A 27,465-nucleotide genomic window follows, 5' to 3' on the forward strand; every position below is an offset into this window, starting at 1 on the left:
CCAAACTCCTTCATTCAGTAAAGACACAATAATGAAGCTGGTTAGGGTTTATTGAAAGCCGTCTAGGTTGCTGTGCTGCTGTGGTGACTCGCCAACTATTCTGATCCCAAATACTGTGTTTAGAGTTTACAGTGAAGTAGTGTGGCTCACTGGTTAGAGGCGGCAGACCCGAGAGCAGAGGACGGCCCGGGACCAGGGTTCGAATCCCGGCGCAGCAGGTTTCTGGACCAGGGTCAGCGGACTCGATAATTCTCTCGCCTCGGTGCCCACTCTGATCAGCGATCACACTCGGCAACTCTGGGCATTAGCTTGCCTCATCTTCACTAACGGCCCCACCAGACCGCCGGGGATGCCTGGTCTCACCCTGGAGATACCCATTAAGGGACCATCTCTCAGGGAGCCAGGAAGGGTTTCGCAGCGGTCGAAGCGCCTTGGGACCCTCCGGGTAAGTAGTGCGCTATATAAATGCCTATACATTTACATTTACATTTACATTTAGATGTAGTCTCTTTTCTTTAGTTCTCACAAAACTTCAGCAGGGCAGGGTAGGTTTCTGTTCCCAACGAGGATTCTAGGGCATTGGATGCTTATTTTCAGCAATCCTGTGTTGACTTCATACTTACTTAAAAAAAAATAATCAAAAAAAAATAGCAGTGGGATAAATCAGCAAATTGTAGCCAGCTAGATCATATCTTTTTTGGGGAGCTTTCATGCCCAGTCTTCTTTCTCCAGAAGCAAACAAATGACTGGTATCCCTGTTCTTTTACAGGGAGACCTCACAGGGTTCCTCAGGTTTGTATTCAGTCAGTGTAGTCCACTTACAACTGGATAGTGTGTTCTCCCACACCCAGGGGAACCATTCCTTAGCTCCTCAGTCCTTCACAGTCTGGTCCAGACAGAATCCTCCTCATTGTGAGTCTTCTCAGGTCAAGATGTATTGTGATGATTTGCCATTTATATCCTGTATTCGAGACAATGATTTGTGATAATCTTAGTGCAGTCCCTTCGGATCTCCCGCAAACTAGTCTTCCCCCCCTTGCAGCAGGTCTGGCTTGTCTACCTGCAAACTATCCCAGACCCCTTGTTTCTCCAGTATTACATCTTTCATAGATTCACATGCTTGTATCTTCCCCGCCGTCATGGTGGGAGTCTCACTGTAACAGAATGACCAAAGCAGTATCATAGAGAAGAAAAACTGCATATAAAAGCCCATAGGGACTGTATTGTTTGGTAACCAGACCTCCTCATTGTTGGGTTCAAAAGTCAGCCAATCAGCATCGCTGCCGTGCCCTCACACTCCCCAGCAGAACCTTACTGCCTCAGATTTCCAACCGCCTTCGTGTGAGAAAGGAGTTTCCCTGAGCTCTGCTCAGTTTGCTGTTCCTGTTTGAACTATTGACCTTTTAGTTTCAACTATCTTATCATTTGGATTAAGGTATTGTGAGTACCTATTTTCTTTCATAATGGCTGAAGGCTCTAAAAAGAGGCTTTTCAGGCATTGCAGATCCTATGGAAAGGCTAGGCTTTTCTCTGAAGATCCTCACAAGGACTGCTTATATTGTCTTCATCCAAAGCATGTGGCCAAGGATTGTAAATATTGTAGAAGCTTCTCTGCTAAAACTCTGAGGGACAGAGAGGCTCGTTTGCTGTTGTGGCTTCTAAAGAAGAAGGCCACATCAGATTCAGATTCCGGTGAGGAGTCTACTAACTTAACACCTAAAAAGAGAAAGGCCTCACATTCTGAGGAAAGGGTGGAGCCTAAGAAGGTTAAATCTAAGGGGAAGGAGGTGTCAACACTCCCTCATACTCCCCTCAAGAAGCCGTCAGGTCAGAAAGGGGCAGGGTCTGCTCCGTCGACCAGCTCCCTGGTTTCTGCTGTAAAATCTGTGGTAAAGACTTCAGCCCCGTCGACGACCTCACCGGCGACGACGACTGTTTCGACGACGGTAGCTGCGTCGACGAAAGGAACTAAGACAGTTTCGTCGACGACCCCGTCGACGACGGTTCCGTCGACGATGGCTTTGGTGACGACGGCTCCGTCGACGATGGCTATGTCGACGACGACTCCGTCGACGAAGAGTGTAATTTCAACGGCAAAGGCATTTAAATCACCACAGTCGAAGACTTTGATCTCCATTCGCTCATTTCAGTCGTCGAGGGGTTCGGTGACCATAAGCAAATCTGCAGAATTCACGTCATGGACGCAGATTTCGCCTCTACCCCCATCTTCTTTGCTGGAACAGGATTCAGAAGGGTAGGAGTCGTCCGGAGCGGCCTATAGCCCTTCACAACTTAGAATAAAAAGCCAGGACACAGATGAAGAGGAGGTGTTTTCCTTTAAAGAGAGAGCTCATTCTCAATCTACAAGATATGAATCTTTCCAGGAGACTTGTAACTATAATGAGGAAGATGAGCAACAAGAAGAATCGCGAGAGGAGTCGCGAGAAGAGTCAGTCTCCATACCTGTTTCGCTGGTCTCTGACCTGAGGTTCATGATTAACGACTATTATCGTCGTTTTCCAGAGGCAAATGCGCCTCCGTCATCTACGCCGGCGACTACAACACAACCTCCGAAGATCTACTCCTCACGAACAGTCTGTGAGATCACCACCAGTGATAACGATCAGGGACGATCTGACGGACACTGATGATGATGAGCAACCTGAGGAAGGTGAACTATACAAGATTCTACGGGGCAGGAATGGAATGAGTACATTTTGCCGTCGGCCCCTTCACCTACTCCGCCGCAAACCACTTCTCCTCCTCAGGATATTGGAGGATTCCATGACATTATGGAAAAAGTAGCCAAGAGATTTGATTTGGAAATGGAGGTTAAAGAAACTGAATGTTTCTTATATGATTTCAAGGATGACGCCAGGAAATCTGCCCGCTCAATCCCGATTATTCCTCACATTTGGGAGGAGGGCCTAAACATTTTGAAGACACCGGCTTCCATCGCGGTTCCGGTTCCTAGAATCAAAAAGAAATATAGAGCATCAGAGTCTTCTGCGGCCTGTCTGATAGGACACCCGAGACCAGAGTCGGTGGTGACGCAGGCGGCGCAAAGGAATTCAAAGAATCCGGTTTCTACTTCAATGGTGCCGCCAGACAAAGAAGATATATACAAATAACAATATCCCTTCAGACAAAGAAGGACGGAGGATGGATGGAGCCTGGAAGAGGTTTGCGGTCATGGCAGCCTCTGCTATTAAAGCAGCCAATTCTATGGCCCTAATTAGCCGTTTTAACAGGCAAATGTGGTCGGATTTGGCACTCATTCTGTCTGCACTACCGGAGGATAAGAAAGAAGAGGCAGCTGCTATCCTCCACGATGGGGCAAAGTCGGCATCGGAATCCATTGACGTTGCCATGGATGTTTCCTCTATGGCCTTCAGGCAGATGGCAGGAGCAGTTTCACTTCGGAGACAGGGTTGGCTAAAGGCAACATCCATTGTCCGGAGGTGCAAGCGAAGATTGTTGACATGGCATTCGATGGCGAAAATCTTTTTGGAAAGCATGTAGACGAGGCGCTGCAGGGTATGAAGTCAGATACAGATACGGCTAGAGCGCTGGGATCCCTTCAGCAAGGACGGTTCCAGTCCTTTCGTAAAAGAGGTGCAAGGGGCCAATTTAATCAGAGATCTTCATATCCATCCAACAAATATCAGCCCTATAACCAGCAAGGATATAGGCAATACAATACAGGCAATCCGTATAGGCCCTCCAACTCCTCTTTCCAGCAGCAGTCTAGGGGCAAGTCCTCCAATAGAGGGAAGAATCAAAAATCTAACAGACGACAATGATCTCATGCCGGCGCTCCCCACACAGCAGATCCCGGAAAACAACCACTATCTGTCTCGCTTCTTCGTCAATTGGATGTCCATAACATCGGACAAATGGGTTTTGGACGTAATAAGCAGAGGCCATACCCTATAGTTTGTGAAAAGGCCACCAGATCATCCCCCGGTGCTCAAACACCACCAACATCGTCAGGAGCTGCAAAAGGAAGTCCAATCACTCTTGCAGAAGGGGGCTATAGAAGAAGTACCGCAACAACACAGAGGGAAAGGCTTCTATTCGCATTTCTTCCTCATCAAGTAGAAACAAACTACGAAGTGGAGACAGGTATTGGATTTGAGGGATCTGAATCAAGACATAAAGAAAATTCCGGATGTATGACGTTACAACGCATACTTTTACCACTCATACCTTTACAACGCGGTATTTACAATGAATACCGTTACAACGCATAGCGCTTAGAGGTGCTGGATAGTGGTAAGTATAATTTTCTATTCCAACTCCAGTCCCCGTGGACACTAGGGAAGGTGTTGGATAGAAAATTAAACTTATTCCCTATCCTAGAGCGCCCCCCAGCGCAATGCGTTGTAATGGTATGCGTGGTAATGCCTGCGTTGTAATGGTAGTGCGTTGTAAAAACTTTGTTGTAAACGTTGCATACCGAAAATTCCCTTCCGAATCCTCTTGTTGCAAGAGATCCTCCTAATGTTAAAAAAGAAAGACTTCATGGCTTCGTTGGATCCCATGGATCCATACTACCATATTCCAATTCATCGGAAGCACAGAAAATATTTAAGATTTGCTGTGGAGAGTCGCCATTTCCAATTCAAGGTGTTGCCATTTGGCCTCAAATCGGCCCGAGGGTGTTTACCAAATGCATGGCCCCGGTGGCGGCCCACTTACGGTTAAGAGGGCATTGCAATTACCCATATCTAGACGATTGGCTGGTGACAGGTCCATCATTCACAAGAGCCAGGAGGTCCCTTCAGTGCTGCATCCGTCTGTTCCATCGGCTAGGCCTAAGAACCAACTTGGAAAAGTCTTCTCTGACTCCAGCACAGGGCATTCAATTCCTAGGGGCATGGATATGCACCAAGGAAACGAAAGCATATCCATCCGAAGAAAGGATGAGGAAAATAATGGGCCTCGCAGCATCCCTTCAAACAAAAAGGTTCACTTCTGTGCGGATGTACAAATCCTTGTTGGGGATGATGTCCTCTTGCATCCCACTGGTTCCAAACTGCCGTCTTCGAATGAGACCCTTGCAGGAACATCTAGACGAGCAGTAGGTTCAGTCCAAAGGAACCTTCGAAGATCGGATTACCATCACTCACCGTATGAAGGTGGCCATATCATGATGGAAGGTCCAGAAGAACTTGAATTAATGTCTGAATTTTGTACCTCAGAATCACAGATATATGATGACGACGGACACTTCATTGCAAGGATGGGGCGCGCACCTTCAGGAGCTGGAGATCCAGGGCCACTGGTCAGAGTGGGAAGCACAGCTTCACATAAATATGTTGGAGCTCAAAGCGGTGTTTCTGGGACTTCAAGCTTTCCTGCCCAGAATCCAGAGCTCGTCGGTGCTCATTCAGACAGACAGCACCACAACTATGTTTTATCTTCTAAAGCAAGGAGGAACAAGATCCAAACAACTTTCTGCGCTGGCGCAAAGGATTTTGAAATGGCTGATAAGTCACGACATTTCTATTCAGGTGCAGCATATACAGGGCATCCTCAACACATGGGCAGATGTACTAAGTCACACGGCGAGTGTGTCGCACGAGTGTGAACTGCACGACACTCAGCTTCACAGAGTGTTCCAAAGATGGGGCACACCAATATTCGACTTGTTCGCAACCCGGGACAATTCGAAATGCGATCAGTTTGCGTCCAGGTACCCTCAGCGGGATTCCAAAGAAAATGCGTCTCACATAGACTGGACGGGAATGTTTGCTTACGCGTTCCCACCAATTCCCTTAATACCGCAAGTGCTTCGCAAGATGAGATCAGAACCGTGTCATGTCATTCTGATAGCACCAGCTTGGCCGAGGCAGGCATGGTTTTCAGATCTGCTGCAGATGTCAAAAGGCAACAAAGTGCAATTCCCGACATTCCAGAGCCTCATATCAATGAGCAACGGCCAAATTCTGCATCCAGACCTAGCATCGCTAAAATTATCCGCACGGAACCTCATGAGCGGGAATTCCAAGCCATGAGCATTCTGCAGGACTGCAGACAAATACTATCGCAATATAGAGCTATGTCAACCAACAAGACATACACGGCAAAATGGACACGCTTCTGTCACTGGTGTGCTAGTCAGAATCTACATCCGTTGACGGTACCCCCAGAAGGTGTTCTGCCTTACCTGTTGTCGTTATCAAAAGCAGGTCTGTCACATGCCTCGTTGAAGGTGCATTTGGCGGCAATATCAAGGTTCAGGAGAATGCCAGATGAGCAGTCTCTCTGGTCTCATAGACTGATAAAGGAGTTTGTCAGAGGGCTCTTTAGAGCTTTTCCACCCATTCAACGGCCGCCAATACTCTGGCATCTCAATACAGTTCGGGCGCAACTTATGAGGCCACCATTCGAGCCTATACACAAGACAGACTTACAATTCCTTTCATGGAAGACAGCCCTGTTACTAGCTCTCACCTCGGCGAGGAGAGTAGGCGAAATTCAGGCCTTTTCAGTGGAAGAGCCTTTTCTTCAATTTCGACAGGACAGAGTTATATTACGGACAAATCCTACATTTATTCCCAAAGTACCTACTACTTTTCACCTTAATGAGCCAATTATTTTACCTACCTTCTTCAGCAATCCCTCGTCTGAAGCAGAAAGAGCTTTGCATTCCTTGGACATCGCTAGATGTTTGAAATTCTACATTGAACAAACAGGAACATTCCGCAAATCTAAACAGTTATTTATTGCATTTGAAGGAAAGAGGAAAGGGCTCCCTCTGTCAAGACTAAGTATCGCCAGATGGATATCATCGGCCATCATTAAATGTCATGAAAAATCTGGAAAGCCGCTTCATTCCAGAGTGAATGCCCATTCCACAAGAAAGATGGCGACGTCGATAGCCATGTTTGCAGGAGTGTCTCTACCTGACATCTGCAGAGCAGCGACGTGGAAGAATGTGCATTCATTTACCAAGCACTACTGCCTGAACACTGCGTGGAAAGAAGACACAGCAGTGGGACAAGCTGTTATGAGGCGTCTATTTCAATAAGGTATTCTTTTGTTCTCCGTTAACACTCTATAAAGTATATATATATATATATATATATATATATATATATATATATATATATATATATAAAGTCTGCTGTTGTTATAGATGGTTTAATACATTTATTTCAAGAATGTGCACTGTATGAGATAAGGGGTATTGGGGTTTTTATTCCTATCTGCCCTGTGCATTTTCAGATCATGTTCTAACGATATTTCAGCTGCAGAACTTCCTTCTGGGTTCTATCCTGGAAACGCTGCAGGTTTGTGGGTACTACTTACTACTCTGATACAAGCATGTGAATCTATGAAAGATGTAATACTGGAGAAGGAATTAGTTACTTACCTGTACGCTGTAGTTCTCCAGTATTATCTTTCATAGATTCACATGCGTCCGCCCACCTCCCCGTTTCTCAGGCAGAACCTGTTATCTCGGAATTTATCCATGTCTCTCACTTGGGGCCGGAAATCTGAGGCAGGAAGGTTCTGCTATGGAGTGTGAGGGCAGGGCAGCAATGCTGATTGGCTCACTTTACAGTCCCTTTGGGCTTTTCTATGCAGTTTTTCTTTTCTATGATACTGCTTTGGTCATTCTGTTACCGTGAGACTCCCACCATGAGGACGGGGAAGATACAAGCATGTGAATCTATGAAAGATAATACTGGAGAACTATAGTGTACAGGTAAGTAACTAATTTCTTATGATGTCTGGATTCTGACTACCAAACTTCTCCCAAGACCTGTTGTTTGGAAACCATGATTCGCCCTCTTTGGCTGTTCTAAAAACACATCGATACCCAACTGGGAGCTGAGAGATATCCCCTATTCGGAAGCCTCCTTCGCACAAACTCCTGTTTAGTGTCTAAATGTGAATAAGCCAGGCCCATGCCTGGTGTTTGTTGATGCAACCTTTCTTCCTGACTGCTCTCTACAAGATAAATGGCCAGTGATTTCGCATCTTAGTCCTCCTGCTTACAGGAGTAGCTTTATGTTATGAAATTACGTTAAGTTTTGTTTACCAAATATTTATCAAAAATCTGCCTTCAACATTTAACAAGATTTTTGATAGACATTAGAAGTACATGTTAAATGTATTAGCTAGCTGTTCCTGATCAGTTCTTTAAATTTAACTTTTAATGACAGTCTTTTCATTTAAGAAAGTTACATTTACCTACATAATACTTTGCAGGTGGCCACTGTAGGAATATAATCGTCTTAACAGTTACCTTTACCACTTGAACAAGACAAATGTGGGGGTTACTTAATTATTGCTTGGATGTAGGTTTTTTCATAAATCTGCCATCGGTTAAACAAAGTGTTTAGACTTCAGGCTCAGGTTTTAGCGACTAATGGTGTATTTGCACACTGACATTCAGCTTCTATGTCACTGGTTAACTTCCTATACCAAGTTGCTGTGCTTTATTTAAAAGTTAAATAAACTGATTCAGTGAAGTTAATTTGACTTAATTTTTTAGGGAGAGAGTACACACACTGAGACTGGATGGCAGTCTCACAGTGTCCCTACTCAAAATGCCTCCAAAACTAGTCCCATAAAAAGGTGAAAATTCCTGGGGAGTCCACAGAGAAAGACAAGATTGCTACATCAAGGAAATGTAGAAGTGTCATATGAAATACTTCATTTTCTAAGGTATTAATCCTACCCATACTTATAAATATGGAAGTACTGAATTATGCAGACAATTTACAATTTCTGGAGCGCAGTTAATGTTGATCACTTTCCATAAAGAGAACAGCGCTGCAGGCAAGCAGTAACATTTTTTCCAAGATGAGAAAAATGGAGGATATTCCTTACAGATATTATTTACAGAAATACAAGTTAAGAACAGGTATAGGTAAATCAGTATGTCAATCATTTGGATGGGATTTTGTGTTAATTATATTACAGTATTTAGGGTGTTGAAGTGCTCTTTTGGTATGGGCATAGAGCAGAGCTTCTAGTTTACCCATGTGTCATCATAATTGTCAAAAAGTCCGATTTATTTTTACATTTGAGCAAAAAATCTCCATTCTCGCTGCTGCTTTGTCTCTGTCCAAATGTTGTGACATCCTCTCTGTGGTATATATTTACGAAATAATGTTCAATCATGTTTTTGACCACTTCTTTCAATAGAGGGTCTTATAACAAAAAATTGTTTAGGTTTCATTATGTCCTACATGGCGGTATATAACGGCCTTTGCCAATTGATATTGAAATTGATGCATGGTGATGTTAAGCTTGAAGGTCGGTTGCAGTTGCTGTGCTTTCGGAGATGAATGTAATCATTTATCAACAAGAATTTGCAATGCAATAGGTCTCACATTAGTGTGAGGTTAAGCTATTGGCATTGTAAATGACAATGCCTTTTATCTGTATTGCTAATCAACACATAAATAAAATGCCAATAGCTCAAACTCTTGTAAATGCAAGACCTATTTCCTTGCGAAGAAGCAGCAGCCATTGGCCAGGGCTGCTTGGAAAGTGAAATGGTGCGCTGAATGTTGCAGGAAAGCATGTTGTGCCTGCAGTACGAGAAACTTATTAAAGAAAATAGTGCTTACAGACTAAGTAACACATACCATGTAACAACAGAAGTAAAAGGGGCAGTCCTCATGGAAGGTTACAAATGAAGAAAAAGGCGGTGCTAAGAAGGGACTAATAAGCATATTAACGAATCATAAGCCAGCATTTACAAGGAACAATGATACAAGCCAATGAACAATATGGGCGGAGAGTGGGCGGAACTTCAAGTCCATACTCTAATACAGTATGCCTTCGAGAGCAGCGCATGCGCTGCCCAGGTTCGACCTAAAAACCACTCCAGTCTGGAATAATTGCTGGGATGAGCATAATTTATGTTTTTTCCGTCCTGTTCAAGAACCTGTATGCTAATGTTAGTCAAAGACATCCCCCAGTTATTGTTGGGATTTCTTTATTATTTAACAAAATCAGAGCAATACAAGGTGGTACAGAGTTGTAGACTTTCGTTATAAAACGTGTAAAACCTCCCAACACTCCCACCCCCTTTCTCTCCCCCCCCATTCTCTCCCCCCGCCCCCTTCTCTCTTCCCCCCTTCTCTCCTCCCCCCACTCCCTCTCCCCTCCCCCCAATCCCTCTCCCCAACGGGATTAGCCATAAACAGAGAATCCCCCAGTTAAAGGTTGTGTGGCTCCAAACAGAATGGGCTCAAGAGGTGTCTAATACTGTGTTCAAATCTTTACCTTGTTTTAGATCATTGGAAGATCGACGGTCTAGGAGGAGAGGGATTTGTCGTGTCAGACCAGTCAGCCATTGTGGGGTCACCCCCTGGCCCTTTTTTTGTAGCCCAATTATTTTCAGGAGGGATGTCAGTGTGATTACTGTTTGATTCAATCATTTCCTAAGTGGAAGGCTAAGGTAACACAGAAGCAGAATATCATCGGATAAGAGGAACAGGTCGATGAAAGGACTCTGGGAGGACTTCTTCGAATGAGACATTATTGCCAGGAGGATGATACATTTTCTTATCATCATCAGCCTTACTCAATAAATTATCAGCACCAGCGTAGGCAGCAATTATTTCAAAGCATTGAAGGATAAATAACATACCGACTGTGTTTTTTTTTTTTTTTTTGTGAATGATAGACATCGTGCTCAGTGTTTTTCTTGGTCACGTCTTAATATGTAATAAGCAGGAAGTCGTATAATGATGAAGAGGAGGGTAAATGTGGCTAATTTATCTTTTGGGGTGCTGCCAACCACATTCATGATTTAATATCATGAACTTGATGAAATCTATAGACTCCATACTTATGCACAGATGGCCTCAATGCAGCAGCTGACGTTGAATTACACCGAAAAAGCAAAAATCATTATAGAGAAGCATTTTTGAAGAAATTAAGAAGTATGCGTATATATGTATTACCACCTCTAACACAATGAAATCCAGACATATTTCTGTTCTTTTTGCAGGAGATCAAGCTCGTAACTTCTTCCTACAATCTGGCCTAGCCGCTCCTGTTCTTGCTGAAATATGGTAATTCTATCTTTTTTCCATTTAGTTGCGAAATCTGTTCTTACAGTTTGCGTAACATTGTGGGTTTAAATGCTGTTTCGAAGCTTATGTCTCCTTGTATACTGCTTTTTTATCATCTTCGATTCGAAATTCATGTGAGGTCAATTCTTAAAAAAGCCTGTGGCAATGGTATGTACCGTAAAATGCATGAAAAATGGGAAGTAAATGTTATATGTTACTTTTCCTTCTTAAGACTGTCCTGCCTGTGTGACAGTAATCAAAAGACTAAAAACCAACTTAATGATTGGGTGGCTAGCATTGAAGGGGAATGCTAAAGGAGTTTCATGTAGTTTTTACAACATCAAAATGAGGCTAAGCCATGTCACAAAATATGAGCCATACAAAAGGGGGTGGTGATGGACAGAGCATCTGAATCAATCAAACACTCACACCCAGTCAAAAGATCTGGGTTTAATCCATCACCGTTCTTTAGCCCACTCTGCCACCCCAGTTCAGACATGGCTATATGCAAATCAGTCTGACCCTGTGCTTCATGGGAACGGTCCAGCCCGAACTGCCAAGCCATGTCTTCCCTGGACCGGAAACAAGCTTCCGAGGACCGGTTTCTGGCATTCCAGCCGTCTTCAGCCCGCCTTGCTTGAATCCAGTGGCAAAGTGAGCAAGGGACTCACGTCTGAGCATACCCTACCACACTTATGGCGGCCAAAAGCGGTACAAAAGGGGGTGGCGATGGACGGAGCATCTGAATCAATCAAACACTCACACCCAGTCAAAAGATCTGGGTTTAATCCATCACCGTTCTTTAGCCCACTCTGCCACCCCAGTTCAGACATGGCTATATGCAAATCAGTCTGACCCTGTGCCTCATGGGAACTGCCAGGCCATGTCTTCCCTGGACCGGTTTTGGCCGCCATAAGTGTGGCAGGGTATGCTCAGACGTGAGTCCCTTGCTCACTTTGCCACTGGATTCAAGCAAGCCGGGCTGGAGACGGCTGGAATGCCAGAAACCGGTCCTCGGAAGCTTGTTTCCGGTCCAGGGAAGACATGGCTTGGCAGTTCGGGCTGGACTGTTCCCATGAGTCACAGGGTCAGACTGATTTGCATATATCCATGTCTGAAGGGGTGGCAAAGTGGGCTAAAGAACGGTGATGGATTAAACCCAGACCTTTTGACTGGGTGTGAGTGTTTGATTGACTCAGATGCTCCATCCATCACCACCCCCTTTTGTACCACAAAATAAGAGCCCGCATTGCATGTGTAATTATACTCCTGAGTGGCAAATCTGTTATCTATTTGTAAATCCATACAGTTCTGGCCGTGTTTGGTGTTGCCGGGTAGTCTGGGGAAAGTAACGGTAAAAGTGTCCATCGGGGATAAATATAGATATAGATACATATCTCAACTCATTAGAGGAACAGGCTGCCCACTGTGCTCAGGAACATTTATTGTTTTTGTTTGTTGTGGATCAGTGTTGGTTGTTGCAAGGAGCACTTATCCAGAAGCAGAGTGGTTCAATAGTAAACATGAGAAGGAGTGTTTTAAATACTTTCATTTGTTCGCTTTACACTATACGTTGGACTCTTTGGTGGCTGTCTAGGTTCACACCTACTATTAAACAGATTTTTTATACCCAGAGGTGACTTAAATAGTATTAGGAATATGATTTTGCGAGAAGCATCAGTCAAACGGTCTATAATGAAATTCTCAAATTAAAAACTGTCATGAGTGGTCTGGATCCGCAAACAAATACTAAGTTATATGCATTCTTGTCTCCTCTTTGGAAGGCCAGGTGCTATAGGGTCTGTTTTTAGTTCACTTTTCTTCCCAGGCATACCTGCAGAAATGGAAGGAGGATTGGGTAGCACCACTTACTTCACTCCCAGCTGGCAGACACCAGCAACACTACCATGTTGCACCAAGTTGTACTCCTTAACTTAAATATTTGGCCACTACTATAGAAACTCCTGGCTTATCTTTGTCGTCCCAGGTTATTGATGGCCATATTTTGTACCAGCCAATTACATTAACTGTTAACAAGACATAGTTAAGACACAAAGGGCCCGATGTAGGTAAACGGGATTTTCCGATTTCAAAATACCGAGGCGGGCCGAATCGGTATTCTGAAATCGGAAAACGAGATGTAGGAAAAAAATACCGACTGAAAACCGATTCGGTCGGCATCGGTAATGAGATTCGGTACGTTCCGATTCAGCTCGGTCCGAATCGGAAATTACCGAATCGGCCAACAACGAATCGGAAAATACCGAATCGGCTACCACCGAATCGGATATTTCCGAATCGGCGAATACCGAATCGGTAAAAGCCGATTCGGTAAAAACCGAATCGGCAATCATAGACCCATGGCGAAAAAGCCCATAGGAATGCATTGCATGACCCGATTCGGCTTTTACCGAATCGGATAATACCGAATCGGATTTTACCGATTCGGATTTTACCGAATCGGTAAAAGCAGACTCGGCAATAGGCGATTCAGCCAATGAGGTGGCTCCCCCTCCCCCACCCAAACAGGGAGTGGCAACCCTGGCAGGTGCAGCCAATTAAGAAGTTTCTAGAAGTTTCTGGAAAGCCTGCCTGAGCCCAACACACAGTTAGCAGCAGTGGGAGAAGGAGGTTGCAGACTGAGCAGGAGCAAGAGAATATGGCAGATCAGGCAGGAAGCCAGAAGTCCTCCCAAAAGAGGAAGCCAAAATTCACCACCACAGAACTACAGGTGCTGGTTGAGGAGGTGGTGAGGGTGCACCGCCAGCTCTTTGGCAAGCTGTCCCTCAACGTGCCAGACAGCACCAAGAGGCGATTGTGGGCAGACATCGCCCAGAAGGTCAATGCTGCTGGAGTCACCCCCAGGTCCATTGAGGAACTTAAGAAAAGGTTCTATGACCTCCGCAGCCTCACCAAGAGGAAGCTGGCCGACCTCCAAAGGCAGGCAGGACACACCGGAGGAGGCAAGAACCCGGCGCCACCCCTCACCGAGCTGGAGGAAATTGTCTCCAGCACCATCGAGAGGGAGAGCATTGTAGGGATCGGGACCCTGGACAGCACTGCGATGGCCACAGCTACAGGTAAGAAGCATGCGCATCATGACACACCCTACCAGACACCTCCCCATTAGACACAATGCATAGGCAAACACCAGCACTGTACTGTCACCAACATACAAGAGACAAGCATCATGGTACATGTAGTCAGCAGAAGTTAGCCAAATATGTCAGTGCAGAATCACAAGACAGGAAACAGTGTGACACGGTGTAAGGAGATGCAAGGACATGTGGAATGCCATAATTGTACTGACTGTAATACATCGGCACTCAGTTTACAAATGCTTCTTTGTACCTAGGGGCACCATCAGGCGGCACCACTGTGGCAGCAGAGGGAGCTTCGACATCACATACTGCAGTGGCAGGGCCGAGCACCAGCCAGCCTGGCCAGGAGGAGGAGGAAGAGGATGAGGAAGGAGACACCCCAGGGCTTGGAATGGAGGGAGTCCTGGTGATTGATTTCCAGGCAGTGCACTCCCCAGTACTGCCCAGCTCACCCCCCTTGCAATTTTCACCATGCAACTCCCCAACAAGGCAGACCATTCCGCCGACAACAGCTCCTGCCACAACCGTGGCCTTGCCACCCGTCCTACCTGTCCTGGGAGCAGGGGCTCCGGGACCGGCCAGCACCACACCACCACCAGTGGCACCCCAGCCCACTCAGCAGGCCGGAGGCAGCAGTGCCAGACGCCGTGCCACCACCACCACCACCACCACCACCACTGCTGCACCAGCACGGGAGGGCAGTGTGTTCCTGGGCCTGGAGGGCCAGATGGTCAAAATCCAGCGCCAACAGGCCAGATCCACCATGGCCTGCCAACGCCAGCTCCTGCAGCACAACCTGCAGATGGGGGAGTTGGTGAAGGGGTTCCAGGATGTTGTGGACAGCAACAAGGAGGTGGCAGCAGGGTTGGGCAGGCTGACCACTGCCATCACCCACTCCTCTGCCAGGCAGGAGGAGCATGAGGTTGCGCGCAGGAGGGATGCCCGGGTGCTCAACCGGGCCATGGCCCGCCTTGCAGCGGCGACTGCACAGCTGTGCCAGCGTAGCGCAAATCAGGAGTCGGTGCAGAGTCAGCATACTGCTGAGCTGACCAGGGGGATGGCCAGGATCACCACGGCCATGGAGGCCATGTTAATATCGAACGCCGCCTCCAATCCTGCCCTGGACCTGGGTGATGCTGGTGACAGCAGCAGCCGCAGCAGCCCGGCCAGCGCTGCATCAGAGCCAAGGAGGAGCACCAGGCGCTCCGCTGATGCTGCTGGCCATTCCGAGGGGGCCGAGGGACACCCCAGTGGGTCTGGAAAGCGGGCCAAAAAATAGGCTGGCAAGGGGGGATGATCATACCAGAACCCTGGACTTTATTTGTTTTGACAGACTCCATTTTTTTATGCACTTCAGTGATGTAACTGTGGTGCATCACTATTAAAAAGTTTATTTTCCAAGCAACATTTAGCTGTCTTTGCATCTGTACTCAGTCAGAAATAGTTCTCAGTGATCTCCTCACGTCTGTATCTGCCATCACATGGCGTACACACCCCAGCTGGCTGTGTCAGTGGCACAGCTTCGTCGTCGTCATAGTCCTCGTAGTCAGACAACTCCACCTCAGTGCCCTTCTTGACCGCAAGGTTGTGTAACATTGCACATACAGCTATGATCTTGCAGCAGGTGATGGGGGTATACTGCCTTGCACCTCCACTCTTGTGCAGGCATCTGAATCTACTTTTCCAGATGCCAAAGGTCCGTTCAACAACATTCCTGGTGCGTATGTGGGCACGGTTATACCTCCTTTGGCTGGGTGTGGAGGGGTTGAGGTAGGGGGTGAGTATGAATGAGCGGAGGGCATATGCACTGTCGCCTGGAAGAGAAAGGGGTCACATTAGACACATGCATACATGTATTACACCTACCTACTATGTGTTATGGGGGTCTGATGATGTGGCTCACCTAGGAGGTATCCTTCTCCAAAATCGCCAGCCATCAGCCGTGCATATATGCCGCTCTGTTGGAATATATAGGAGTCATGGGTACTCCCTGGAAATTTTGCTACCAGGTCTGTGATGGTGTACTTGGCATTGCAGATCACCTGCACGTTGATGGTGTGTGTCGATTTCCGATTGCGGTATATGTATTCGGTGTCCGCTGGTGGGCAAATCGGAATATGCGTGCCATCTATGCAACCGATGACTTGGGGAAAGTGTGCCATCTGGTAGAAGTCCGCTTTGGTTTGTAGCAGTTCTGCGTGGGTTGCAGGGAATGAGATGTATTGGTCCATCCTGTCTATCATGGCGTCAAGGAATATGTGGAAGAACCTTGACAGGCTGCTCTGGCTCACCCCTCCTGCTGCTGCTACTCCACTTTGATAGCTGCCAGACGCTACCAGGTGTAGGCTGCATAGCACCTGGACGTGGGCAGGGATGGCGTGTGCCCTTGGGGTGTGGTGGTCCAAGTATGGCTTAAGGTCCCTGATGAGCTCAAGTATGGTGTCAGAGTCCAGCCTGTATCTCTGTAGGATCTCAGCCTCAGTGAGCATGAACAGGGTTATCCTCTGTCTGTAGACCTGTTCATTTCTTTGCCATTCCCTCAGTCCTTCCTGCTGTAGCCGTAGCCGCCTCGCAATGACATAGAAAGCTGCCATCCTGCAAGTTGCAATGCATTTTGGGACTGTTTATGTGGGTTGGAGTTGGTTACCACCTGATTGCAATCCATGGTAAATACCGAGTGAATTCTACCGATTTTGAGCCGATTTCGGTGTTTCTGTGCCTCCCTACATCTCCCCAACTGTCGGAATCGGGGAATTTCCCGATCGGAGAATCATACGAATCGGCATGTTTTCCGATTCGGAGCATGTCCGAATCGGTATTTTTTCCGATTCGGTACATGGACCGAATCGGTGATTTTCCGAATCGGTGTCACTAACGAATCGGTAGTGGGACCGAATCGGTGATTTTCCGATTCGGTGTCACTAACGAATCGGTAGTGGGACCGAATCGGTGATTTTCCGATTCGGTGTCACTAACGAATCGGTACATGGACCGATTCGGTCTTTGTAACCGAATCGGTGTTTTTCCGATTCGTTACATATCCGATTTTCGGTATGTACGTATCGGATTCTTTCCCATTCGGTACACATTCCGAATCGGTTTTCTATCCGATTCGTTCTGTTTTTGCTTCCCTACATCTCGATGGCTGTTTACCGATCGGTAAGGGCCAAAAATCGGTATTTTCGGCCGATACCGATCGGTAAAGCCCTACCTACATCGGGCCCAAAATCCCGTTGCCTGCCCTTTAAAAGTACTAGCCTGTCCTACTGCTGTTAATGTTTCATAGCCCTATGCTTTCGGGCCCTACCCTGGCTTTAAAATGCAGAAACAGGTGAGCTCCTAGCTGCTGTGCACATACATTCCTCTTTAACGTGCTGATCTTATATGAATGATATGCAGTATGTCGCTGTAAACCCTGTGCTTTCTTGGTTGGTATTTTGCTTTCCATAAATTTGTAAGTTTAAATACAGAGTCCTGGCTCACGGTTAACTTACAACTGACAGAATCTCAAACTGGTACAAACAATAGGTGCTACCTCAGATAGATCTGATCAAAATAAAAATCATTATAGAATCATCAGAAAAAGTGCTTCTAGAGGCCCTTATAAAATCAATTTCCACTTTATTGAATAATTAAAAGCACATGAAAACAATTTAAAATAGAGAAGCTATAAAATGAAATATAAATTAACGAACAACACATAATATATCAAACAGGTGTAATAGTGTAGACCTAAATCTTGTAGGTTAAGTGGTTCAATTAAGGATTCATGACTGCAGAAACCAAAATGCATTTTATTGCTAAATGAAATCCCAATTCTAGTCATTGGTTTTCCTGATGAGTCACCCGGCAACTTTAGAAATAAAACGTTTTGTGAAAAAATGCTTCTGTGAAGATTTGTATGAATATGCTCCAGATGATGTAAATTGTGAAAACCTTCGAGATTGAAATAGTGAAACACAGTTAATGATGACTGTTCTGTTAGTGGTTTTAGCTGCTTTCACTTAGAATATTGTCTTCTTTAATGAAGCCTTAAAAGGAAACTTTACCGTTATCTCTGAATCGAAGAACGCAATATGTTGTCAAGATGACGTAATTACAAGCCTTGTATGATCATTGTGGGCATCTTGATATATAAAGCCATACATGCAACAAGTGACGCATGGGAATCATGTTCGTAGTAAGTGTCTTAACATGAGTGAATGTTTGAAGCCATGTCAATTCAGTGTTAGTCCTCATTTAAGCTGCATCTTCGAAATGTGTCCTCTTCAGGACCCTCGCAGACTTGAACAAAGATGGGAAGATGGACCGGCAGGAGTTCTCCATTGCTATGAAACTCATCAAGCTAAAGCTGCAGGGTCAGCCCCTGCCTACTATCCTTCCCCCTTCGATGAAGCAACCTCCAGGGCTCTCTCCTCTGATGTCTGCTCGATATGGTTCGTATTAATCCTTAGCCTGATGTTGGTAAAATGATGTAATGACAAGATCGTTTCTTCCTTTAAATTTGATGTTCAGTGATAGAGGCACAAGAAATATGATTTCTGTGGCAGTAAAGAGAACGAGTTTTCCACATAAATTATGAACATAATCCTTCTGTGCAGAAAATAAAAGGTTATCGTTTTCCATTTTAGAGTCTCATTAACAAGCCATTACATACTTTATGATCTGAACTGTGGCTTGGTTGCATCCCTTTTCAAGCCTTCGTGGTATTAAAAAAATCTCGGGGAAATTCCCAATTCCTTACTGACAGTTTTGTATTGAGCAAAGATGGTTGCGGTACTTGTCCAAGACAGGGGGAGACCCCTACCCCCCTACTCACGTTAAAGTTCTAAAAGAAGAGTCAGGACAAGTAGAGGTAATCCAGAAAAAATTCCAATACGCTGGGTTCATAGTTATAATTCTACGTGTTGTAGTTCATTTAAGAGCTTCTGACTAAGACAAACTAGAAAAGAAAGACAGCCAACACATGTTTTGCCCCCTTTACATGGCCATCCGGCCTGGGGCTTCTTCAGGGCGTAGTATATCATGTCGGGACAAATGGTTGCCCTGAAAAGTGGTTCATATTATCCTATTCCTGTCAGACTATATTATCAAGGGCTCATGCCCGAGTGAGGTCCGTCATGACAGTCGGCTTTGGCCACTATGAACACACCGTATTGGAATTTTTTCTGAGTTACCCGATTACCTCTACTTGTCCTGACTTTTGTTTTGGAACATTAAATGTTGGTAATGCAACCATTATCAGTCGTCTATTTATAGGTTCAGCTCTTAATCTTCCTATTTACATGTCTGTTAGATGAATTGAATTATGCCTTATATTGTTCTGTTGAAAACCAGGCTCTTGTACGACACAGTTAATGCGCTCTCTTAGGGTTCAGATGTGACATCTTTCTATGTCCTGTAGGCAAGGTTCCTTCGTAATGTATTCATCCCGTCTTGCCTGAGCAGCTCCTTTCCACCACATATGAAAATTATTATTTGATAACATCACTTTTATTTTTAGAAATGTGCAAGCTCTTTTCACCTTCTTTGCTATTCTTATAATGGAACAGATACATCACTTCTCAGAAGAAAGCATGTATAAGGCACTGCTATCATACTGTAATAAATGCACTGCTTTTACCATTTGGAATACTAGTAGACACTCTATAACCACAAGTGAATGGTGAGTACAAGCTTGAATCCTATTTTCACATAGACTGTGCCCAAAATATATGTTCTCTGTTTTTTTTGTAAACAAATTTTATTGGGTTTTACAATGAAACATGGCTGTGATGGCCTGCATAATTAAGTAGCATGCAATAAAAGACGTACCCCTAAGGAATTCAAAAACAAACTGGCGCATTCCCTCCCCGACCCTCGGAATGTCTTCAATAGTTCCTCATAGCAAGAATATTTATACAGAAGATCAATGATTCTAGGTGTTGTACCCAAACGTTCGTTTTTCAGTGTCCAGATGGGCAGCCAATGTGTCGGCCAGGACCACACCTCTATATAGTGCCCAGCGTTGCCATACCAAGCTCAACCCGGGTAAGACAGAGCTGGTATTGCCTGGGAAGAGCGTGGACAGCTGGGGCTCGCATTTCTGGCCGGTGGAACTGGGGTCCGCCCCCACCCCTTCCACCTCGGTGAAAAGCCTAGGGGTCATCATTAACGCTGACCTCTCGCTCCGAGGACAAGTGGGAGCAATGATCTCCGCCAGTTTCCACCAACTACGAAAAATTAAGAAAATTGCACACCTACTGACTCACTCAGCACTAATACAGGTGGTCATAGCCCTTATACTTTCTCGGCTTGACTACTCAAAGTCAATCTATCTAGATTTGCCTGTTGGTCTACAAAAAAGACTTCAAATGGTCCAGAATCAGGCAGCTATATTGATTCATAAGCAGCCAAAATGGATGTCAGCTAGACCTGGCCTGGAAAAACTCCACTGGCTTCCGGTTGCCCAACGAGTAGCCTTTAAGACCGGATGCTTGGCCTTCAAGGTCTTGCATGGCAATAGTCCTAGATTCATTAGCAACATGATCTCCGCTCAGCTCACCTCTCCCTGTTAACCACCTCATCTTTTAGACGCAAACGACAGGGAGGATGCTGCTTTTCTCACTTGTCCCCCAAATGTTGGAACTCTCTCCCCCTGACACTCAGAGACTGTGACAACCTTCTGAGTTTCGGGAAAGCTTTGAAAACATGGCTGTTTGAGCAAGCATTCTTCTAGCACCCCGACCTCAACAGTCTTCTTCCAGCGCCATGAAACCCATGGGTGTCCGTGCGCTTTACAAATGGCTATTAACATAACATAACATGACATGACATGACATGACCTTGGGTGTTTGTGATGGCAGCCCCTTGCCTGAAATACCACTATCTCAAGACCCATACAGTGGCCTAAGCCTCTTTTCCATGCTAAAGTATCGTTTTCCATATTTTAGCGATGTCTCGTCTGGCCAATGTAAGCTCCAGAAATAACAAGTGTTGCTTATAGCGGCTCCCGCCAAGGCCCTCTGTACTATGAAGGAGTATTAGTTTGGTATGTAGAGAGATTTCCCAAGAAAGAACATCCGCAAGGCAGGATGTCACCCGTTGCCAGAAGCCCTGCATTGATGGACAATCCCACACTTTGTGTATGAAGGAACCCTTGTCTATCCCACAACTAAGGCAGATAGGGGATTTAATTGTGTCCATGCACCAGAAGCGTGTTTGGGTGTAATAGGCTCTGTGAAGATATTTGAGCTGAATTAGGCAGAGGCGTGAGGAGCTTTCCACTTTGCGCGGGAACCCCAGGGCTTCTGTCCAGTCATCATCGTCCATCTCAAAAATGTCTCCCTGCCATGACACCTGAAGGGCGGGCAAGGACATGGTGCTGTGTGTGATCAGTGATTGATACATTTGTGTGATTTTTATGCATGCCTAGGTCACCCATTAATAATTTGCCCTCCAAAGGGCTAAATTCCGGCAGCACCTGAAGGTCTTGTAGGTACGTGGAAATAGCATGGCAGAGCTGGAGGTACCTATAGAACTGACTGCGGTGAAGCTGAAACTCCGACTGCAGGTCCTAAAAGGACTTCAAGACTAGTCCCTATAGTACATTGCCCAGTGTGGACACCCCAATGTCATCCCACTTTTGAAATCTTTCCAAGTGTTGGATGGGAGCTCTGCAACAGTAATATCACCACCTGTGTCGTAGGGGGAAGGAAGCCAAGTCTCGCCCCACTGTAAGAAAGATGTAGGAGTGGCGTGTCACCCTTTGCCCACCTCTCCATAGCAAAAGCTGGGTCGTCCTGGGAGCCGTACCACCAGTCGTTAATGATTAGTAGGTCTTATATGTTTTTTCTTAGGAAGGAAATGTTTGTCCAATTATTTGAAGGACATAGTTAAAACACGCTAATTTGTTTACATTTGTTGTTCGTTCAGAAAAGCTATTGTTTTTAGACTACTCAGACTCTTCTGTTACTGCCATCAATACATTGTATATCCTTTCTAATGATGAACATATTAAACAAATCTTGCAGTGCATAGCCGAAAGGGTTGACAATCAGCAAGCATGGAGGATTGACTTCCCTGCTGATTTCAGAGATGTGGGCGCAATGGGTGTTGAGCACAGCTGGCTGAGCAAAATAAAGTGACTATCCGCAAGCTTGCATTTGTGGATATTCTTTTGGGTAAACTTTTTGCTGGTCTTTACCTCACTAGGTATGCACAGGAAGCTACTCTTGCAAAGGCAATAGCTACTTTTCCAGGATGGAAAGAAGAAAGTAAACCCCTCCTAATTCCCTGGGTGTAGGCCACGAGTTTTCTCCACCAGGAAAACGTTTTCCATGGGGAGGAAAAGAAAATGTGCAGATCTATACCATGATGCTCATTTCAGGAGATTCATCACCGTAGGACAATCAGCTGAAGTATGCATAGAGGAACAGATGTGTGCACGGAAATCTGTGAAAGTCCGATATCTTTGCAAATCATAGGCCCTATGTTTAGAGCTTGATTGACATATACTTTTATTAGAGTCAGAAACCTAATTTGCTAAAATACCCATTTAAGTTCCCTTTTTTGCCACTGAGACATTAGTTACCATCACTGCAGTAATGACTGTGTGTGAATATCACAGACAGTATTACCAATACCAATGGGTATCAGTAATTCTGGGTGGCATTGTTACTGTAAGATTACAGGGAGTTTGATATAGACTCTTTCATAGTTATTTTACAGTGTTTGACCAATGGTTTCACCAACTAAATGGGACTGCCATGGGCAATTGTGCCGCGCCGTCCTACGCGAACATTGTGATGAAAACATTCGAAGAAGAACATATCCTCAAACATGAAACTTGGTTAAGACATGGCAAAATTTTTTTGAGATTCATTGATGATATTTTCATCCTTTGGAGAGGTACAGAATGTGAACTGACTGAATTTCTAAATACGTGGAATGGCATCAATCAGCGATTACAATTCACTTGGAACATGGATAGAAAATGTATACACTTCCTGGACGTGGAGATACAATGTGACAACAAAAAGTGGAATACCACAATTTTTCGAAAGCCTACTGACAGGAATTCACTATTGCATCACCAGAGTTTCCATAGACCTGGGCTGAAACGTAACTTACCCTTATCCCAACTGATGCGGGTGAAAAGAATAGTATCTTCAGAGAACATGTGTCAACAAGAAATCACCAAAATGGTGGAAAGATTCAAATCTCGAGGGTACCCACAACAAACTCTTGATGTAGCAGTCAACCGAGTAGGAGACATGCAAAGACAGGAATTATTACAACCCACAGTCAAAACAGCTAACACCAGGATGGTAGTGGTTTCGAAATACAGCATCTTAAGTAATTGTTACAAGAACATCATACGTAAACATTGGGCGCTACTGAACTTTGAACCAGACTTTAGGGGCATCTTTGATCAACCACCAATGTTTGCATATACCAGAGGACGCAATCTGAAGGAAATTCTAAAAAAACCCACCAATGAACATGAAGCTACGACATACAGAGGCTTACGTCCATGTTACAATTGCAGCAATTGTAATAATTGCATTACAGGGAATACCATCCATCACCCAATGAAGGGTCACCCTGTGAAATTGAGAGTCAATGCCACTTGCAATTCAGCTAATCTAATTTATATGCTCAAGTGTCCATGTGGCAAATGTTATATTGGACACACCGAGAGGAAGATCAGAACTCGTTTACTTGAGCATAAAAGTAACATCAGAACTGGAAATTTGAAATCTACTGTGGCCGCACATTTTGTGGAACAAAAACATTCTATAGCCCAACTAAAATTTGTCATCCTTGAACAGATTATCCCCACTCACAACAACAAACAGACACTACTCAAAAGAGAGAACTTTTGGATTCGCTACATGGCATCGATGCTGCCACACGGTCTTAATGATCGAATGGAATTTTTGTGTTATCTGTGACTCATAACGTTTGATGTATCACATGTTTTTGAATGTGCCTTAACTTGATTTGCCATGTTTACTGATGTTTACACATTCACACACTCAACATAACACCCTTGTAATATGGCCGCCGCGTTCTTTTGTTTACTTTTGGTTCACTCGCGTTACATAGTCCGTTTTCTCTTTTTACACTAACTCACACGCCGGTAAAAACGACACTGAACGAGAGCACCCTCGGGGTTCCCGACTTCAACGCTGAACGCAGAAGCACGTTTTCTAACCAGAGCACTTTGTAAGTACTCGTTACACGAGACCGTGTTGGTTTACTTTTACGAGTTTAACACATACAAGTTTGTCGTTTTAACGCGCGCTGTTCCGTTACAGAAACAGCGCTACCACCCAGATTTACGGACTGTGAGTATTCCGCTCACCTCATTGTATCCGCGATTGTGTGCACCTTTTCTTTAACACACTTCAGAACACACGATGTGGTGACTTGGTTACTGGGTCACGTTAACACGCATGGTTAGTCTTTCTATTTTTTAATGGTTTTTTAATGGTTTTTCCACCCGGAATTTGATTCTTGAATATCTGGATACACGCATGGCTTCGCAATTTTTTTCACTTTCACATTCGGGCACTTGTTGATTAACGTGACAGTATCACTGCATGAACAGGGACATTGCATAACGTAAGCACAGCAAACAGGACACATAGTGACACATTGTTATGTTCCTTTTTTTCGTAGAGTTATCCCCTGAGGAAGGGCTTCAGGATTAGCTCGAAATGCATTGGGGAAGGAGTGTTATTGGACTTTGTTAAATTTGAATACATCAATGGAAACCTATGCTTAAATGAGAAAATTTAATGACAAATAAAATATTCTTTGGAACCCCACAATGAGGAAGGATTAACTTTATGAATACTCAGTAAGACTTTTCAAGTCATAAACACAAGCTGTGCAACAGGGTGTCCCCTTCCAATGGGAGGAGCTGTGTATTACCTTTATGGGATAGGACATAAGCGGAAATCTCCCCTGTGTTGGTCCGGTGCGGCGAGAGGGAGTACCACCACCTACCTTGCGGGCTGCGGTGGTGGCCAGGCAGAACGTGGGGAGAGGGCTCGCCGACGCGCGGCCCAGCGCGTTATTACCCTAGAAACACTGGCGCGATCAGAAACTCTGGCTCTCTTTCCAGCGGCTGATCTGCCTGCGCTGCTGTGGCTGTGACTGCCCCTGGGACCCTTCTGCACACGGGGACTGTTGTGCAGCGGTCGGGCGCTGTGGCCAGATGAGCATAGAAGACCGCCATATTTCCTAATGCCCTGCTTAAATAGTGGCACGGCCTAAGACCTGCTGGGCCCCTGGCGGGACTTTACCCCCCCCTCTCCTGGGCACTGCGGTGAGTGGAGGCGGAGGGGTGGGTGCCCCCCTACTAAGATTGCGCCTGCTGGGGCTCAAGGGACGATAACCCGGTCAACGCCATGTTTCTGGATTCAAGGCCGCTGCCTACCATGCGCCGTGCCCGGAAGGCTGCGTCCACATACGCCAGAGGGTCACCCATCTTGGAAATGGCGATTTACAGTTTGGTAAACTACTATCAGGAAACAGAAACCGGGAAATCCATGGACTGAAGAAAGGGGAATAACCGCACCCAGGCAGTCGTGCAAGGTGATACGTATTACTATCTCTCTACTGATTAGAACAACCCTGCGCCCCCATTTAGGTCTTCACCACCCAAGAAGGCGCGCGCCACGGTCCCTCGTCTATGCCTATGCAGCACAAAGCTGTAGCCGCCCCTCCCCTGCCCCCGCCGTTTGTTTGTTACACCTCCGCCCCCAGCCTGGTCGCTAATGGCGTAGGAACTACAGCGGGTCCGTATCTCTGCCGAAGAGCTAAAGGACATTCTGCCGGCTTCTGGGCGAGTTGAGGGGGCAGAGATCACTTGGGGACAGACAGCACAACCCAAGTATAGACAGAGCAGAACATCATTGTAGGGATACCACTCAAGTAACAGAGACAGTTACCCAAGAAACGTAAAGCGGTCTCTGAAAGTAAGTGATCCGTCGTCAATCACTAGCAGGATAGTCTTTGTTTTTTTATATACCTAGTTTCCTGCAGGGATGCTCTCCCTCACTTCCTTGGCTGGACCCTCCCTCACTTTCCCTCTTTGGAACCCCTCCCCCCCCTCCCTAATTCCCATACATGGATTTTGCTCTCATTGCCTACTGACCCATATTAATCAGTGCCCTCATAAAGATTTTTGGGACCCCAGACAAGACCGATTTTCAGACCTTTGTGAGGAATAATTGTGACATGATTACCCTTTTCAAACTCCTTCAAGCCCTCATGATGCCACACAGTATTGAATTATAAGCTTTCAGAACCAGGGACATCCAAAACAGCTAAAAGCCCAGGCTACCCATCATCTTCCAGACAAGTAGTGCCAAAAGAAAGCTTGGGCAAGCATAATACGTCCTGGTTCTTTTGATACTTAGGTTTAAATCGTCTTGTAGCAACAATAATTTAGATGGAATTCAGTGTCAAACAAGCCTCTTCATCTATCAAAGACCCAGTAAAGCTGCCGTAATAGGCGATTAGTGGACTAGCACATATTATAAGAAGCACTGACAAAGCTAATCAATCTGACCTTAGGTAACGTATCCGATGGTCAAACATTTTTGTATTATTTTTTATTGTAAGTATATGTCACAAAAGCCAAAGAAGGGGGTGGGGGGTGGGGTAAACAAGTTGCTATCGATAGCTAATCATACACTTTAGATAAAAAATGTATGCCCATATATTTTATAAAAAGTTAAACATCTCATTTAATTTTGATATAATAATATCATTGCTTCTTAGCAGGCAGTTGTACTTCGAAAAAGTATTGGAACACATTTTAATTTACATCACAGAAAAGCGTAGTTCTTGTTGTTGCAATGAAAATGTTCCATTGGCTTTGAATTACTGTAACCTGAAAACCTAGATTAAACACTTAAAAATGACCGAAAAATACAAAAAGTGTAATAAATGGAAAGAGAAAATCAGTGACAAAGTAAAATATTGGATCACCAGCTCTTGTCCTGGAGTGTGGTGTATAACTTTTTTGTCAAATGTTCACATGTGGTCATGTTAAATGCTGTCACTTGCAGTGTAAGACAGCCAATGGCTGGAATAGGCTGACCCTTTGCCCCATGTTCTTTGCTGTGGTGGGAGGAGGCAAAATGTGAATAACAGTTGAACAGACCAATGAATGAAGGTGGCTGACCCAAAGATCCATGCATTTATGTATTTTTTCAGTTTAAAGTTCTTTTGGTTAGATGAGGCTGGTGAGCTGAAATTGTTGCATTTATTGCCAGATATTCATAACCACAAATTCCTTTTCACAATTGACTCTCACT

The 27,465-nt window shown here is 45.2% G+C and overlaps 1 protein-coding gene across 4 annotated transcripts in view; it reads left to right on the forward strand.

Annotated features, from left to right (window-relative positions):
- ITSN2 (intersectin 2) overlaps nucleotides 1-27,465 on the forward strand; it is a 1,355,209-nt gene that overhangs the window by 269,270 nt on the left and 1,058,474 nt on the right. For all 4 annotated transcript variants that reach the window (XM_086926255.1, XM_086926257.1, XM_086926256.1 and 1 more), the window contains 2 exons: nucleotides 10,985-11,048; nucleotides 18,422-18,585. In XM_086926255.1, the coding sequence (XP_086782381.1) occupies nucleotides 10,985-11,048; nucleotides 18,422-18,585 (228 nt within the window). The remainder of the gene's footprint in view (nucleotides 1-10,984; nucleotides 11,049-18,421; nucleotides 18,586-27,465) is intronic.

Source organism: Lissotriton vulgaris, chromosome 6 (assembly GCF_964263255.1).
Source record: "Lissotriton vulgaris chromosome 6, aLisVul1.2, whole genome shotgun sequence".
Classification (NCBI taxonomy): Eukaryota; Metazoa; Chordata; class Amphibia; order Caudata; family Salamandridae; genus Lissotriton; species Lissotriton vulgaris.